Raw genomic sequence first — 16488 nt, forward strand, 5'->3', positions numbered from 1 at the left:
CTGGTTGATCGGTTTTTAATACGAGTTTACAGTGCTTCATTGCCGCTAACAGTTTTCTGACTTTATCTCGTTCGAGCTTGGTATAAATGACCTAATTTTCGCGTAAACATTCCTCGAATGAATCTCGATCTTTGCAATGAAACAACGCTACCCATTTGGTCTGCTCTCTGAGATCTTTCAGGACAGAGTTGTATTTTTGAGTAAGTACCCAAACGCTATGTTGAGTAAGCCATCCGGAGAATGCTAAATACGAAAGCATATCTTTCTTTTTTTGTGAGTTCTTTACTCGCGCTGCAGTCGTCTATTACAAAAAGTGTTGATTCTCCTTTGTATTTTTCGTGACATACTCGTAAACAGTCTTGTAAACGATCGCCCGGATCGACTCCGTGTACCCCGTCGTCATTCATTACCCAATCTCTCGATAGGTATGTTTTATTAAAGCTTATAGTCGGACACAGAATAATAATATGTTCGAAAATGTCCCTATAATGACTTTGTAAAATATCTAGAATAAATAGCCACTAAACACGGCATCGGCACTGTTCCTGATAAATTAGGTTTTATGTACTACTCACGACGAGAAAAACTTCCCGCGAAGACTACTAAGGCTCTTAGGACTGTGCGTACTGAACTCCTAACATAGATAATTTGGAAGCTTCCTTCGCTTCCTCGAAGGTGGCCTCGGACGGACTCGGAGAAATCTTGGATACCTACTACGATAATTCCACATTACAGGTACCATCCTCGGAGTTTAGTATTAGGGAATTACGAGGTCTTGACAAGGCAATGCGAACAATGCGGGGAGAACTCATCAATAAAACAGCCAAGCTATCCGAAACCGACAAGCATATAACTTACGAGAAAACTTGAACAGGCGGGTGATGAATTCAGCAGACGCCGCGTAGCAGAAAGATTGCGTACCTTAATAGACGTAAGATCAGCCTGCCTCGAAGCAGCTTCCAGTAATAGAGAGGCACTTCGTTCGCAAATCAGTCGAATTCGAGAAACTATCGATCAAGTCCTCAACAATGACACTACACTGGCCGATAAAATTAAAACATTGTTCAGAGAACGGAATAACAATTGCCTGTATTTTAACCGTGTTGGGATTTATTATATCGACTTTGACTCTCGCGTTAACCGGTGGCGGTACAGGTGGTAGCAGCGGATCACCGCCTACGTCGGATGGTATAAAAGAGTGGATAAAAAAGCATTTAAAAGCATTAGGTTCAGCACTGGGTAAGCTCGCTGAGAAAGCCGTGGCCGCACTTCCCGGTATAATAGGGAGTGTTGTATCCTGGCTATTGAATTTATTAGTTAAGACCACCACTTGGCTTAGTCAAAACTTGTGGGCACAGATCGTAGCAATTGCAGGGCTGTTGTACGTATCCGCTAAAGACCATAATCCAAATCAGTTCATTAAGAACTATTTATCCAAATCATGAGTAAACCAGGCGCGACTCCACCTAATACAAGCGCTGTTTTATCATCGATATGTTGTTGATTTTTAGCCGCAATATGCGCTGACACTTGTGGTTGTGCGTCAGTAGATGTTTGTGAAACATGTGGTGTCTGTGGCTTGACTATTCCCGTTTTGCCTGTGATTGTTTGCGTTATTAATTCGATGTTAATATCTGAATTTATACCTGGTTTTTGTTGATCGGTAGCGATAACAATTTTATTATTATAACCTATCACTTGACCGATCTTTAAGTTCCATATGACTTGGAGACATGTATAGTCCCGGCGCATAAACGTAGTCCACTTTGGATTGAGCGTACTGTAATACATCTTGATAACGCTTTATAGACGATGGTATGTCAACTGGTGAATTAATGGCGTCCTCCACGTTTGCGACAAACTGCTTTTGCGCATCGAACGCCGTCCCAGAACCGATAATGGACGTTCGTGTTTGCGATTGTGCACCGAGAATTGCCCATACATAAGTTCTTATCGATTCATTAAATCTTACAAATCCTGGGTTAGTAAAATTATTTTCCGTTTTATCATTAAGAAATTCATTCCAAGCGTTTGCGGTATCGTTCAGTTGTATAAATTTTGTACCAATATAAATTAACCCACTCTTAAAACTCATAATATCCCCTCTCCAATCGTTACTCGAAAGTTCCCAGCCATGATACCAATGATGTTTTTTTTAAAAATAATCAAACATTCTTGAGTAAAGTTTGCTGGTATGCAACAACTTAAACGCATTAAATGGACCTTTTTTTATTAACTTCTTTAACTAAATCATCGCTTTCTTCTTTGACGGTTATTTCCCCTGTGTAAGGAACACCTAGACCATGGTTTGCTCCTTTAATACGCCAATCTTTACTCGTAGAAACATTAAATTCCTGACAAATACGTTCGAATGCCCACCTATTATACGGATTATTTGTGGAATTCCACGCTCCATCCTGCAGTAATGGAGCAATAATTTCTTTAAGTATACGTCTAATCTGATAGTACACGTGAAATGATATAACAGACTTATTTAGTTCAAATCCTGGAGAATAAAGAGATACGCCACATCCCGTTGTGGCACACCATATGGCAAACTGGTTCTGCCAAAATCGCATCGGATTGTGAAACCAGTCGTGCACCATTTTATCACTAGTTGCCGTGACTCTGTACTTTTCAAAGATATCAGGGAATTTAACGATAAATTCAGCACCAGAGGCAGTTACTATAATCGATTGATTAGTAATGTATCTCGGTTTCATATTTAAGTTATGATATAGTATCATTGTATATTTAATATGTATGTCACACTCCCGGGAATAACAAATGGTCAGTCTATTGAACTGATTCATACTATCGATAACTCGGATGGACAACTCGAAGTAGCTCTATGCGATGTAGCGTATTACCTGCGGTGGACCAATATAAGTGCTGTGAGAGATAATAATAAGATACATATAGCTAAAAGAGGTGATTCTGAAATAATTACTATACCTGATGGGTATTACAGCTGTGCTCACTCAATGATGAAATTTTTAAGCCTAATGGAAAAAGACTCACACAAAATGAGTCGAATGGGTTACTGAAATTAGACACTGGAGAAAATCGTGCAATGATTTTACTGGACTTATCAATTACACTTTGATTTGCATGCTTGATTGGCACAATATACAAGACATCACGTCAGGGACGTGATTTACCCGATTTAGTTCCCTATAAAGAGTTGTGCATCCATCTTGATCAAATAAGTACGACGGATAATATTCAACTAGAAAGTCCTTCAACTCTGCTCAGATCTATTCCAGTGAAAAATGAAAAATATAATAGCGGTAGAACGGAATCTTTCTCATCATTACAATATAAAAAATTGAAGCGTGGTATTATTTCAGACCTCAAAATTTCTGTATTAGATGTAAAACACCAACCTGTACATATAGGATACTTAAGTGTGACACTCCATATTATAAATAATGGTTGATTCATCAGGCCCTGGAACGCTCAGACAATGTAATACAATTGCGCTTTCCGATCTCGGAGACACAGAAGGATTCGATAAACCCGGTACCTATGGTAAGTTATACGCTTTACACTTACAAGATAATGTATACAAGCAGAAAGAAGTTACATTCACGGGTAATCTAGAAGATTTAAGCGATGTCGACGTTGTTAGTAGACTCCTTAAAGAAACCACTTCGTACAATCTTACTCACAACGACGATAAAAAATGGACTATGGTCGAAGCAAACATCGAGTGGCTATTGAATATCGTCATTACCCCACCGTATGTGATGATGGGTAAGGCACATAATTTAACTAAGATAATAAATAGTGGCATCGTACTCGCGGCTTATATCCCATCAAAACGAAAAAGTGTGTTAGTCTCTCCCCTGCCAGAAAACCTAGGTCATATGTTATATAGTCGTCCGGCAATCCAAAATGTTAGTTTAAATTTGGTTACTGAATTCAATGAAATTAAAGTTAACTTGAGTGCAATACCTAATCTTTCTACGCTTATTATTGAAGTCTTGTTCGGAGATGCACCGGTAGATGCCTTCGAAATATTACCAGGTCTATCGATTAAATGGCTCAAGAAACACGAGTGTCAACTTGCAGTATTATTCATATCGGAGCATCACCCGTTGCAACCCTTTAGGGGGTCCAAATTATTAAAAGTGACAGCATTTCTCTTACTATGATATTCTTGCCGTATAATATACATTTGATAAGGTTGATGTATACTCTCAAAACATTTAAGCAAGACCAATTAAAGACTATTATATGACCGTAATATACACTATGGGTTTATATCCAGCGCTCGATGAAGCATTTGAAAAGATGGATACTGTTGATGGATTTCGATTGCATCAAATAAACGACATAAAACATCGAATAGAGAAGGATAGGGAGTTGAGACTTGGATTGTATAAAAAGTATCGCAGAGCCGTGAATGCTCTGGACGGAGTTGACACCGCGCTTGTAGCAGCTGCCAAAGAACTGGTTGGAGATTAAAAATAGATTGCTTACTATCGTTAGATCACATTTAGACAAATGCTTACATAAATATATATAATAATGGAGAATTACAACACAACAATCGAAAAAGCTATTAAATGGAGAGAATTACCACAAGGTTTTTATTTTATCAGTGATGTCAAACCAACCAAATACGGTTATCAATTGTTTCTTATCAATTTACAAGAAGAGTGTAGTTATATAGTCTGGTCTCCTAGTAAAATGAACGAAGAACTTAATAAAAATGTTGAATATCGCTTTATTGATAAAAATAATAAAGAATATTTTCATTACCATTTAGGCTCATCTGAACTAATGATTGGCCCCAGGTATTGGTGAGCTGGAGTCAATCTCATGACTATCGTTGAATCGCATAATCATTTTGGTATAAAAAATCTGGCTCCAGTGGAGTTGCGGCAGAACCATCATTACCTATAAAAATTTATATCATAGACTCCAGGTGGTGGTGAGCTGGAGTCAATTTAGTTTAATCTCATGACTATCGTTGAATCGCATAGTCATTTACACATAAAAAATTCCATCTGTAGTAGCAGTATAGGTATATAAATCCGGCTACAGTGGAGTTGCGGCAGAACCATCATTACCTATACTACTGGTCCCACAATATTATCCACTACTTGAAAAATTCTGGATTGCGAGACCACTCTTTTGCTACAATCTTGTTCCTCCGTGTAAGACTGTCTGCCAATATCTTCTCTTGTCTCTGGATGTATGCTACAACCGGGTTGTCAGTAGCCACCAGGATCGAAGATAGTATCAAACGAAGCTTCCATGTCTCAAGGGCATGGTCGATTGCTCTCATCTCGAGAAGATCCTTCTCATGAGACAGCCAGTTTCCCTGGATTGTTAATCCTGAGCTGGAGATGTCTGTAAACAGGTGACGGTTGGGCATGAACACTCCCAAATTCCAGTCATAATCCTCTGTTAATTCCACATATTCAAATCCTTCTGCAGGTTTGGCATGAACTGTACCAGGTAATTAAGGACAAGGAACCAAAGGTGTGAGAGCAGTTGGATATGAAACAATGTATTCTGCTGGAAGTGACTCCTGTCTTCATCAAATGACAGGAAGACGTCTATATATCCATGAAGCCAAACTAGATGTATATGCGCAAACCTGATGATCGTGTGTGTGATGCAAATGAACAACCAAAGGAGCCATCGATATACAGAATTGAAATTTGTAATGAGTCCATTTACCTCAACCCGTAGATAGTTGTGAAATCAAGGATGAATGGGAATATGAAGACAGGCATCCTGGAGATTCAAGCTGATTAACCAGTCTTCCATCGTGCGTGCGGTTCATAGTTTCCTTCATCTTCCCGAAGCAAGGGAGTTAACTGACTTTAATAGTTCATTTTCCACCCTTGCCGAACTAGGCTGTAATTCCTGGGCTCGATCGTAGCGCCACCAGTGGTTATTACGAGTCATGTCCCTTCTGAGCATCTCCTATGGACAAATCAGATTCCACCTCTCTTATCACTTGCATTTGTATCAAACAAAATGGCGCGCCCAGTCGAGACGATCTGATCGATAATCAAGTTCTATTGTGTGATAAAACGGGTCTTACATCGCGATGTGCATCAAATTGCGTAAGCACCTTGATTAAAAACATGAAAAGATTTGGAAAATATTTGTTGACGAGTTGGCGGTGTACATGCTTTGCAAATCCTGCAATCGACCGAAATCTACACGACAGTTTACTGACCGGATTTCGATTTCGTTGCGCGATTTTGATTGGACTATGCATACACTCGTTAGTCCAGCCAAAATGTAACTCCATAATACCAGCCTAGTTCGGCAAGGGTGGAAACTGGACTTTTATAGTCAGTTAACTCTCTTGCCTCCGGATGATGAGTTTCCTTAGATTCGATCTGGAATGTGGGTGGACGACCTAGAAATTCCTTGTAGAGAACTTTAACGTATATAATCATATGCATGTCTGTTGTACTTGTCTTTCCTACTCGAAGTACCAAGGAATAAAAGCCCTTGGTGAGGTTTGTGTTCTCAGTAATAACTCTCTTCTCCAGTTATGTCCGAAAGGCCAAGTCTGCAGCGTTCAAGATGGAAATGTAACTTGTATACGCTTCCCACAAGTTGGATGCGTGTCTTCTGAACAGTCTAAAGCTGATGCTGCCTCCTGCTCTATGCCTCTGCTCTTGTGCTAGAAAATACTCCAATTCCTTATTTCAGATGTTTACTCTAGCCCACAGAGGAAAGAAGTGAGAAGAGCATGGGGCAGCAGAAGTCTATTATACACATGACCGATTATGGATAACTGTCAGTTAAGAGGACTTATGTTAAAAATAAAAAAATGATTTTTATAGTATGATGACAGTGAAAATACAGGATTATCACAATGATGTAATAGAGGTAGGAGTTTCGCAGAAATAAATGGCCTTTTAGTGAAAATGGCAAAAATACCTTATGAATTACATTTAATGTGACCCTAACTTCATAATAAGTAGAGAACTTACAACCTGCTCAGAACTTGGACCCAGCCCAAAGGAAAATATTAACCAAGTTTCAGTGACCTACAAATAGTAAATCCTTTGAATGGGGTGGTAAACAAACCTTGATCCTAGACATGAATCAAGAACGAAACAAAAACATATTGTAGGGCTATAATGGAGTTGTGCATAATATGATATCCCTGAGATGTCCAAGCAGAGCATGGATTGCAGTCACTTGAACTAATGACACTGGTAGTTGGGGGTTTAACATCGCTTTGAACAGTGCTGGGAACGAACCCCAAAGTGATGCAGGTCTGAATTGTTTACCACGTTGGTGAAACCCCGAGCATGGGTATGGTGCTGACAAACCGGGAAAAATAATCAGGGTAAACTGGTGGAACAGGCTGAAATATTCTTCTGGCCAAGACCAGACCTCCCCCACCTAAAGCCCGAATGGAGGTGGGGATTATCAGTTCTCTCCCAATCATAGGGCCAGTTCCCAGTTCTATCTCATCCTGGGTCAGACCTTCCGCCAGGTTCTTCAAACATGTATCAACATTTTATAATCATAATTATGGAATATTGATGATAATTGATGACTGATAAGAGCTAAGCTTCTATGCTGCAAATGACAAACTTGATGTTTCCATAATTTTTTTGGATTCATTTCTCTCTACTAATTCCATTATGGCTTAATTAAAATGAAAATATGATGTAACTCAAGTAGAGGGGGAGCTTAATAAATAAATATAATTGTAGCATTTTTCTAAGAAGAAAGAATAATTAGATACCTCTTTATTATAATTTGGAACCTCGCGCTACAGCGCTCGGTTCAAAATTAAAATAAAAAGGTATCTATTCTACAGTGGGACTACATCAAATTTCAAAACACAGTAGGTTTATCTCCATTCTACCATGACGGCAACAACGCTTTGAAAACTGCACTATCTTGCAACGCGTGACAACACAGGCACACAGGTCTGCAATTTTAGAACATTCCGAAAAGTGGTCACAGGTAGTTATATATGTAACAATTATTACTAAACTTCAAGATTAAAAACACCATAGTCGTGAGTAGTTCAAAATAAGTGTTCAAAACACATAGTTTTTCAAAAGAAGTTGACAAATAACACTCCAAACTTAGTCCAAAGACAGATGTTTTAATCTCTACCGACTTGTTGTACACTGTTGTACACTGTGGACTGACTGGCAATATTCTCGGAAGTTGCAAGAGAGGTCATTTCTTGGAAATCGAACATGCCAACATTTCTATTGTAGGGGTGACAGGTTAAAATGCTAAACGAATATATTTCTATAACAAACTTTTTGAATTAACATTCTATTATACATTTAACATGTGTAATTGTTATTAGTTAGTTAGCAATTACCCCTAGTAAACAATAATAACATCAAAATAAATGCCTCTCCACCCCGAACTTGGATGTGGCAGAACTTGACCTACATCACGGTTACTCACACCTCGCAGCTGTTAATGGCTGACAATCTTGTGTATACATTCTCCGTAACGAGTTATAGAATGAAGCAAGATGACAACCCCTATCTATGATGTGGTTCAACATTAACATGTAGATTATCTGGGATTGATCGAGCCTGCTGGTACATCCATATGATTACCAATGTGACTGAGTATGACTGAACAGCCGCTTTTTAGGCTGCAGAGACGAGCCGGATATTTTGAAACAAGGAATCTGCATGGTGTGACCTGTCAATTTCAAGATTTCACGGATCCAAAGCCAGATAGTGACAGAACTTAGACATTTGTGGCCCAGAAATAGTGGATCGTGTATGATTTTTGTAATTATACGTGTTCTGAAATGAATTTCATCAAGTTTGCTAAGCTGTCACTTCAGTTGGCACATTGTTTTCGTGGACTTTCGAAGGGGAGTGTTTTCTGGTGGACTTTTAAATCCCCTCCTGCCAAATTCTAACGGTGGTGGTTGACGAAGATGGCAACGAATATCGATCACAAAAAGGTTTGCAAACAACATGTTGTCATGAATAAAGTTTTTTCAAACAGTTTTTATAATGTTATATTTTACTTTCATTTTACTTTCATTGTCGGTTGTTTCAATGAGGAAATAGCTTAAATTGTTCCGATTCTGCTCACCATAGAACATTTCCCTAACAGTTTCATAAACATTTCATCTGTATGCAAAAGATATGCTTTCGTTAAATCTTTTAATGTCATCATCGAAGCAGTCAGGAGTGCGGCCTAGCCAACTCCCAAAACATCCGATATCAAACTACCCAATTTCTTCTATTTGATGCTATGCCATCTGTTAATTTCGCGAGAGCCCTTGCCTCGGCGTGTATAAGAGACCTGACTAGTATTAGAGACCCAGCGTGTATTAGAGGAAAACTAGATACGTTTTACAGTTCATATGGGGTGATCGATCGGCAGCCATTTTCTATGAATTGATATGTAGGCTATCTATGTATTCATACACACGTTATTTTGTGAAAAGGCTTAATATATTTGAAAGGGGTTTCCGTAGCAAAAAGGAAACCTCTTTTTAACCAATCAGAATCAAGCATTCATCAATGTCATGATAGAATGTTAATTAATCTCTTTGTTGAGGTAATTAAACAATGAGATTCTCAAAAAATCAACACCACTATTTTTTTTATACTGAGTCTCCTTGTTTCAGTCAGTTTCCACATTGCTATTTGTTAAAACAGATATATGGAAGGTGCAACTGTTGAAATAAAAAGTGTTTCAATCAAACACATGTCAACAGCATTCAGATGTGATTTAACGCTTATAAAAAGTACCTGAAGTCTTAACTGCAATGGTAACTAAGATATACTTAAGCTAAATTGTTTTCTAAATGACTAAAATACTCAGACTATTGTTACGAGTATATCACCATGTATGTTATATAACAACTACATAACCGAGACTGAGTGGGTCAGATTGCTGACTTTGTGTGCAGGCGATTAGGTGTCTCACTCTGGCAGTGTGGGTTCCAATCCTGGATGGGACTCTACCCCAAAAGGTACAAGAATCTGTACTTTACTAACAAAGTGTTATCCCAAATATAACATTTGTTATATTTGACCACTTTCTCAATGGCATTGTGTGTTCAACTACATAATTTGTCAAATATGATACCTTGCATCTCAATATGAAATCTATCTTTCCAATCATAGATACTGTATATATATATTATGTTATTTATGGGAAGATTTAGCCTTTGTAATATACACAAAAATGGATAGATCTGAAACTTATCTACCTGATATAATAATCTAGTTTTGGGTTATTACATTGATATTTTGTTTCCTATTTGGAAATATGATATTTTTGTATTTCAAAAAGACTTGCTCGCTCCTCATAATAGATCTGCCCTCATCATTTTCGGCTATAGGAAATTAAACATTAATTTTTTTCACCCACTTGCACCTATTACTTGCATCCTGGTTCCAGAATGCCGAAGAACTAAAAATCAAATTTGCATGGCCTTATTGCCACTGTATCTGAAAGTAAGAGTGGGAAGTATGTGGCCTTTGTTTAGCTTCCCCATCTAAGCTCAGTTTAACATTTTAGCGGGGAAAATCTGGCGAGGTGTGGGAAAGAACTGGCCTAGGATATTCCTTCCCCAGGTAAGAAATGGCCAGAAGGTTTACCATGGTACACTGGGATTTAAACCCTTGATCTTAGGTAGTGATGCAACTCTGCACTGGTAGAAGAATAAATAGCTTTGTATAAGCAAGTAGTGTACCAAAGGTACTTGCATTTTGCAATGAGATTCTACCCTCACCTGCTCTGACGGGCCGGTATCCTGGTTGACTGAACTTGTCCCACATGGCAACAACTATACACATGATGCCCAAAACAAAAATCAAGACAAGGTAAGCCACCTTGGGCTCAGTACGACAGTAGAAGCTGTAGTAAAGCCATGGCACAAAGGAACCCATAGTCAGGAGGGCAATTCCACAATAATCCAACCTGAAACACATAGTAGGGATTCCAATTTGAGAGTGTACCACAAACTAAATGCTGCAAACTATGTGAATATAGAAGAAAAGTAGCAGTCAAACAAAACTGTAACTCAACTGGGTATGTGGTCAACATTAGGGTCTGGTAACCGTTTGGTAGCTATTAGATTACTCGAACTCTATCCTTAGCCCTTGGATCCTAAGTTCCCAACTATGATCAATCACCCCTAGCTTTATGATCATATGGGTTAGATACACGTTTAGTGGCTATTTTAGATTCTATAGTGGCTCCTAATATTCTTCATACAAAAATGCAACAAAAGCAGGATGAAATGACTTAGTGTCGAATATTGGAAACTGTCCTGGAACATTCACACAAGCCACTTTATCCTGCTACATATATTCAGTAATTATTCAAAAGACAACTCACCCTTGTGACACCATTAGTCATGCTTATGTCTCTCTCCTAACCAGTGAAATTATGAATGAAATTCTCTTTAAATGAAACGATGTCTCCACACCAGGGCGATAAGAAAGAGAATGAGCAAGCTTGGGATGTCATGTGATCAAGCTACGCTGAAGCAAACATAAACACTTGGTTTGTTACTTATTTTCCCTCACTACAAAACTTGCTTGCATATTATCCTCCTTGACTTCACAACTAAACTTACTGCAAATCCATGAAAATGTGTTTCAACCCAACCCACCTATTAATGCACCACTAAAACTGCATTCATTAAGATTATTATCCAACATCATGAACCACTGCACCTTTTGAACTTCTCAACACAAAGAAACAGAAGTACTTACTTATTAAAGAACTTGCCAACCCTTTCTGAGTGACAATAAACTGTGTGGAACACCCAGGAGAAACCCATACACAAGATGGCACCAGCAAAGAAGGCTGAGAAAACAGCTTTTTCCTGCCACTGAATCTCCACAGATGGCCTAGACAGGAAGTAGATGGCTATACCCATAAAAGCTATCATACCTTTAAAGGAAAAAAAACAAACGTTACAATCAACATGGTTAGTATATTTAAACAGTCAAATATGAGACTGGTCAGACAAATCATTACACCGGTACCACTTTCAACAACTAACTAAACTAAAGTCAGACAACAAAGTTCAGCTGCATTTATACTCAAATACTATAATTATCTGCATAAAAAGATGCCAAAAGATAAGCATAAATCAGGGAACAAACTTAACCATGCATCCTAATCTGCAGCAATATTTAATGTAAGGCATAATATATTACTGACTGAACATCTATATACTGACTGAACATCTATATACAGACTGAACATCTATATACAGACTGAACATCTGTATACAGACTGAACATCTATATACAGACTGAACATCAATGTACAGACTGAACATCTATGTACAGACTGAACATCTATATACAGACTGAACATCTATATACAGACTGAACATCTGTATACTGACTGAACATCTATATACAGACTGAACATCTGTATACAGACTGAACATCTGTATACAGACTGAACATCTATATACAGACTGAACATCAATGTACAGACTGAACATCTGTATACAGACTGAACATCTGTATACAGACTGAACATCTATATACAGACTGAACATCTGTATACAGACTGAACATCTATATACTGACTGAACATCTATGTACAGACTGAACATCACTGTACAGACTGAACATCTATATACAGACTGAACATCTATATACTCACTGAACATCTATATACAGACTGGACATCTATATACAGACTGAACATCTATATACAGACTGAACATCTATATACAGACTGGACATCAATATACAGACTGAACATCTATATACAGACTGGACATCTATATACAGACTGAACATCAATATACAGACTGGACAGCTATATACAGACACTGAGACTGAACAGCTATATACAGGCTGAACAGCTATATACAGACTGAACATCAATGTACAGACTGAACATCTATATACAGACTGAACATCTATATACAGTCTGGACATCAATATACAGGCTGGACAGCTATATACAGACACTGAGACTGAACAGCTATATACAGGGTGAACAGCTATATACAGACTGAACATCAATGTACAGACTGAACATCTATATACAGACTGAACATCTATATACAGACTGGACAGCTATATATTGACTGAACATCTATATACAGACTGAACATCTGTATACAGACTGAACATCTATATACAGACTGAACATCTATATACAGACTGAACATCAATGTACAGACTGAACATCTGTATACAGACTGAACATCTGTATACAGACTGAACATCTATATACAGACTGAACATCTATATACAGACTGAACATCTGTATACAGACTGAACATCAATATACAGACAGAACATATGTATACAGACTGAACATCAATATACAGACTGAACATCAATATACAGACTGAACATCAATGTACAGACTGAACATATGTATACAGACTGAACATCTGTATACAGACTGAACATCAATATACAGACTGAACATCTATATACAGACTGAACATCTATATACTCACTGAACATCTATATACAGACTGAACATCAATGTACAGACTGAACATCTGTATACAGACTGAACATATGTATACAGACTGAACATCAATATACAGACTGAACATCAATATACAGACTGAACATCAATGTACAGACTGAACATCAATGTACAGACTGAACATATGTATACAGACTGAACATCTATATACAGACTGAACATCAATATACAGACTGAACATCTATATACAGACTGAAGATCTATATTCAGACTTAACATCAATGTACAGACTGAACATCTATATACAGACTGGACATCTATATACAGACTGAACATCAATATACAGACTGGACAGCTATATACAGACACTGAGACTGAACAGCTATATACAGGCTGAACAGCTATATACAGACTGAACATCAATGTACAGACTGAACATCTATATACAGACTGAACATCTATATACAGTCTGGACATCTATATACAGTCTGGACATCAATATACAGGCTGGACAGCTATATACAGACACTGAGACTGAACAGCTATATACAGGGTGAACAGCTATATACAGACAGAACATCAATGTACAGACTGAACATCTATATACAGACTGAACATCTATATACAGACTGGACAGCTATATATTGACTGAACATCTATATACAGACTGAACATCTGTATACAGACTGAACATCTATATACAGACTGAACATCTATATACAGACTGAACATCAATGTACAGACTGAACATCTGTATACAGACTGAACATCTGTATACAGACTGAACATCTATATACAGACTGAACATCTATATACAGACTGAACATCTGTATACAGACTGAACATCAATATACAGACTGAACATATGTATACAGACTGAACATCAATATACAGACTGAACATCAATATACAGACTGAACATCAATGTACAGACTGAACATATGTATACAGACTGAACATCTGTATACAGACTGAACATCAATATACAGACTGAACATCTATATACAGACTGAACATCTATATACTCACTGAACATCTATATACAGACTGAACATCAATGTACAGACTGAACATCTGTATACAGACTGAACATATGTATACAGACTGAACATCAATATACAGACTGAACATCAATATACAGACTGAACATCAATGTACAGACTGAACATCAATGTACAGACTGAACATATGTATACAGACTGAACATCTATATACAGACTGAACATCAATATACAGACTGAACATCTATATACAGACTGAAGATCTATATACAGACTGAACATCAATGTACAGACTGAACATCTATATACAGACTGAACATCAATATACAGACTGAACATCTATATACAGACTTAACATCTATATACAGACTAAACATCAATATACAGACACTGAGACTGAACATCAATATACAGACTGAACATCTGTATACAGACTGAACATCAATGTACAGACTGAACATCTATATACAGACTGAACATCTGTATACTGACTGAACATCTATATACAGACTGAACATCTATATACAGACTGAACATCAATGTACAGACTGAACATCGATATACAGACTGAACATCTGTATACTGACTGAACATCTATATACAGACTGAACATCTATATACAGACTGAACATCAATGTACAGACTGAACATCTATATACAGACAACATCTGTATACAGACAGAACATCAATATACAGACTGAACATCAATATACAGACTGAACATCTATATACAGACTGAACATCAATATACTGACTGAACATCTATGTCTCATATCAGACTCTCCTATGGCAAGCTGTTTTCACATATATTGCAAAAGTAGTGATATCTTCAATCATCTCAAATATACTGATATTGACACTTATAGTGAATATAATCTGTTCCACAAATCTCTCCAAAATGATAGAAACAATGGGGTACTGATATCATGGATAATAAGATGTTTTGGAAATTGGAATGTTTCATTTGAAATTAGAATTAGCAACTGTACTGATGTGAAAAAAACTAACTGTAGATGACAGAAAGTCACTTTTGTTTGTTTAGTGGTATGTGGTTGAATGTCTTGGTATTCAGGGGTTAACTGCAAAAAGCGTGCAGTTCGATGAGAAATTTGAAAGTGTTTAACAACTGTTCAACTGATGTACGACTGTTACTAACCCTATGATTCTAACACAAAATTTGTAACAATAAGCAATACATAGCATATGCATGCCTGATATAAGTACTTTTGAAAGCGTCATTTTGTATAATGTTTGTTTACAGCCCGTACGATTGAATGAGTGAGTGAGTATGGTTTTACACCGTTACCAGTTACCAGCGTGTTGTTGTGATATGTGCAACCTGCTTCATTTTCTGTACTGATAGTACTTACCATCACAACAGTGTGAAATTATTGCATGTGTTTCACTTCTGAAATTGACTGTTTGGAAGCATCATGTCACAGAAGAAAACAGTATATGAAAAATTGGCAGAATGATTATTGACTTTGAAACTAACATCTTGCATACCTTGCGAAACTGCATCGAAAACAGTTTTGAGTAGCTATAACGCATTGTCAATGTATTTCAAATGTTATACCTGCCACACTTCTTTGACTTAGTGGTGTACAGATTCTTGGCAAACCATCTCGGAAACAAGCAGCCCAATTATGACACGGCAAGTACAGAATGCGCTGCTTATGTATTAATCACTTAACTTTAAAAAAATAAATATTTTAAGTAGTCAATTTTTTATAAGGTTAATAAAATTTTCTAAATACAAGCCAGGTTTCATTTTGTGATTTCTTACATAAAGGTCCCCCAAAATTCTCAAAGCTATACACCACCAACAAGCACACATGGGACCCAGTTGGGATCTACAGTGAGCAATGTAAAGCAACTGCTCAAGGGTTTTGCCAACTGGGTACCCACAAAAAAGGCCACAAATATCATGATTATCATGCAAGTGAGTTTTGGGATGGTATCAAAAATGGTTATAAGTGTTAATAATTTTGAACAAAAGTGGCTGTGTAATGGTCATAAATAGGGCATCCCCATTGAGGAAAACAAGCATGTGAAATTTCAGCTTTATTG

The 16488-nt window shown here is 37.4% G+C and overlaps 1 protein-coding gene across 1 annotated transcript in view; it reads right to left on the reverse strand.

Moving 5' to 3' along the window:
* Positions 1–16488, reverse strand: part of LOC124146400 (adiponectin receptor protein-like) — a 54220-nt gene that overhangs the window by 16894 nt on the left and 20838 nt on the right. The window contains exons 4-5 of the mRNA XM_046516667.2: positions 11718–11898; positions 10730–10917 (exon numbers count right to left, since the gene is read on the reverse strand). Coding sequence (XP_046372623.1) covers positions 10730–10917; positions 11718–11898 — 369 coding nt within the window. The remainder of the gene's footprint in view (positions 1–10729; positions 10918–11717; positions 11899–16488) is intronic.

Source organism: Haliotis rufescens, unplaced genomic scaffold (genome assembly GCF_023055435.1).
Source record: "Haliotis rufescens isolate VD_foot unplaced genomic scaffold, xgHalRufe1.0.p SCAF_22, whole genome shotgun sequence".
Lineage (NCBI taxonomy): Eukaryota > Metazoa > Mollusca > Gastropoda > Lepetellida > Haliotidae > Haliotis > Haliotis rufescens.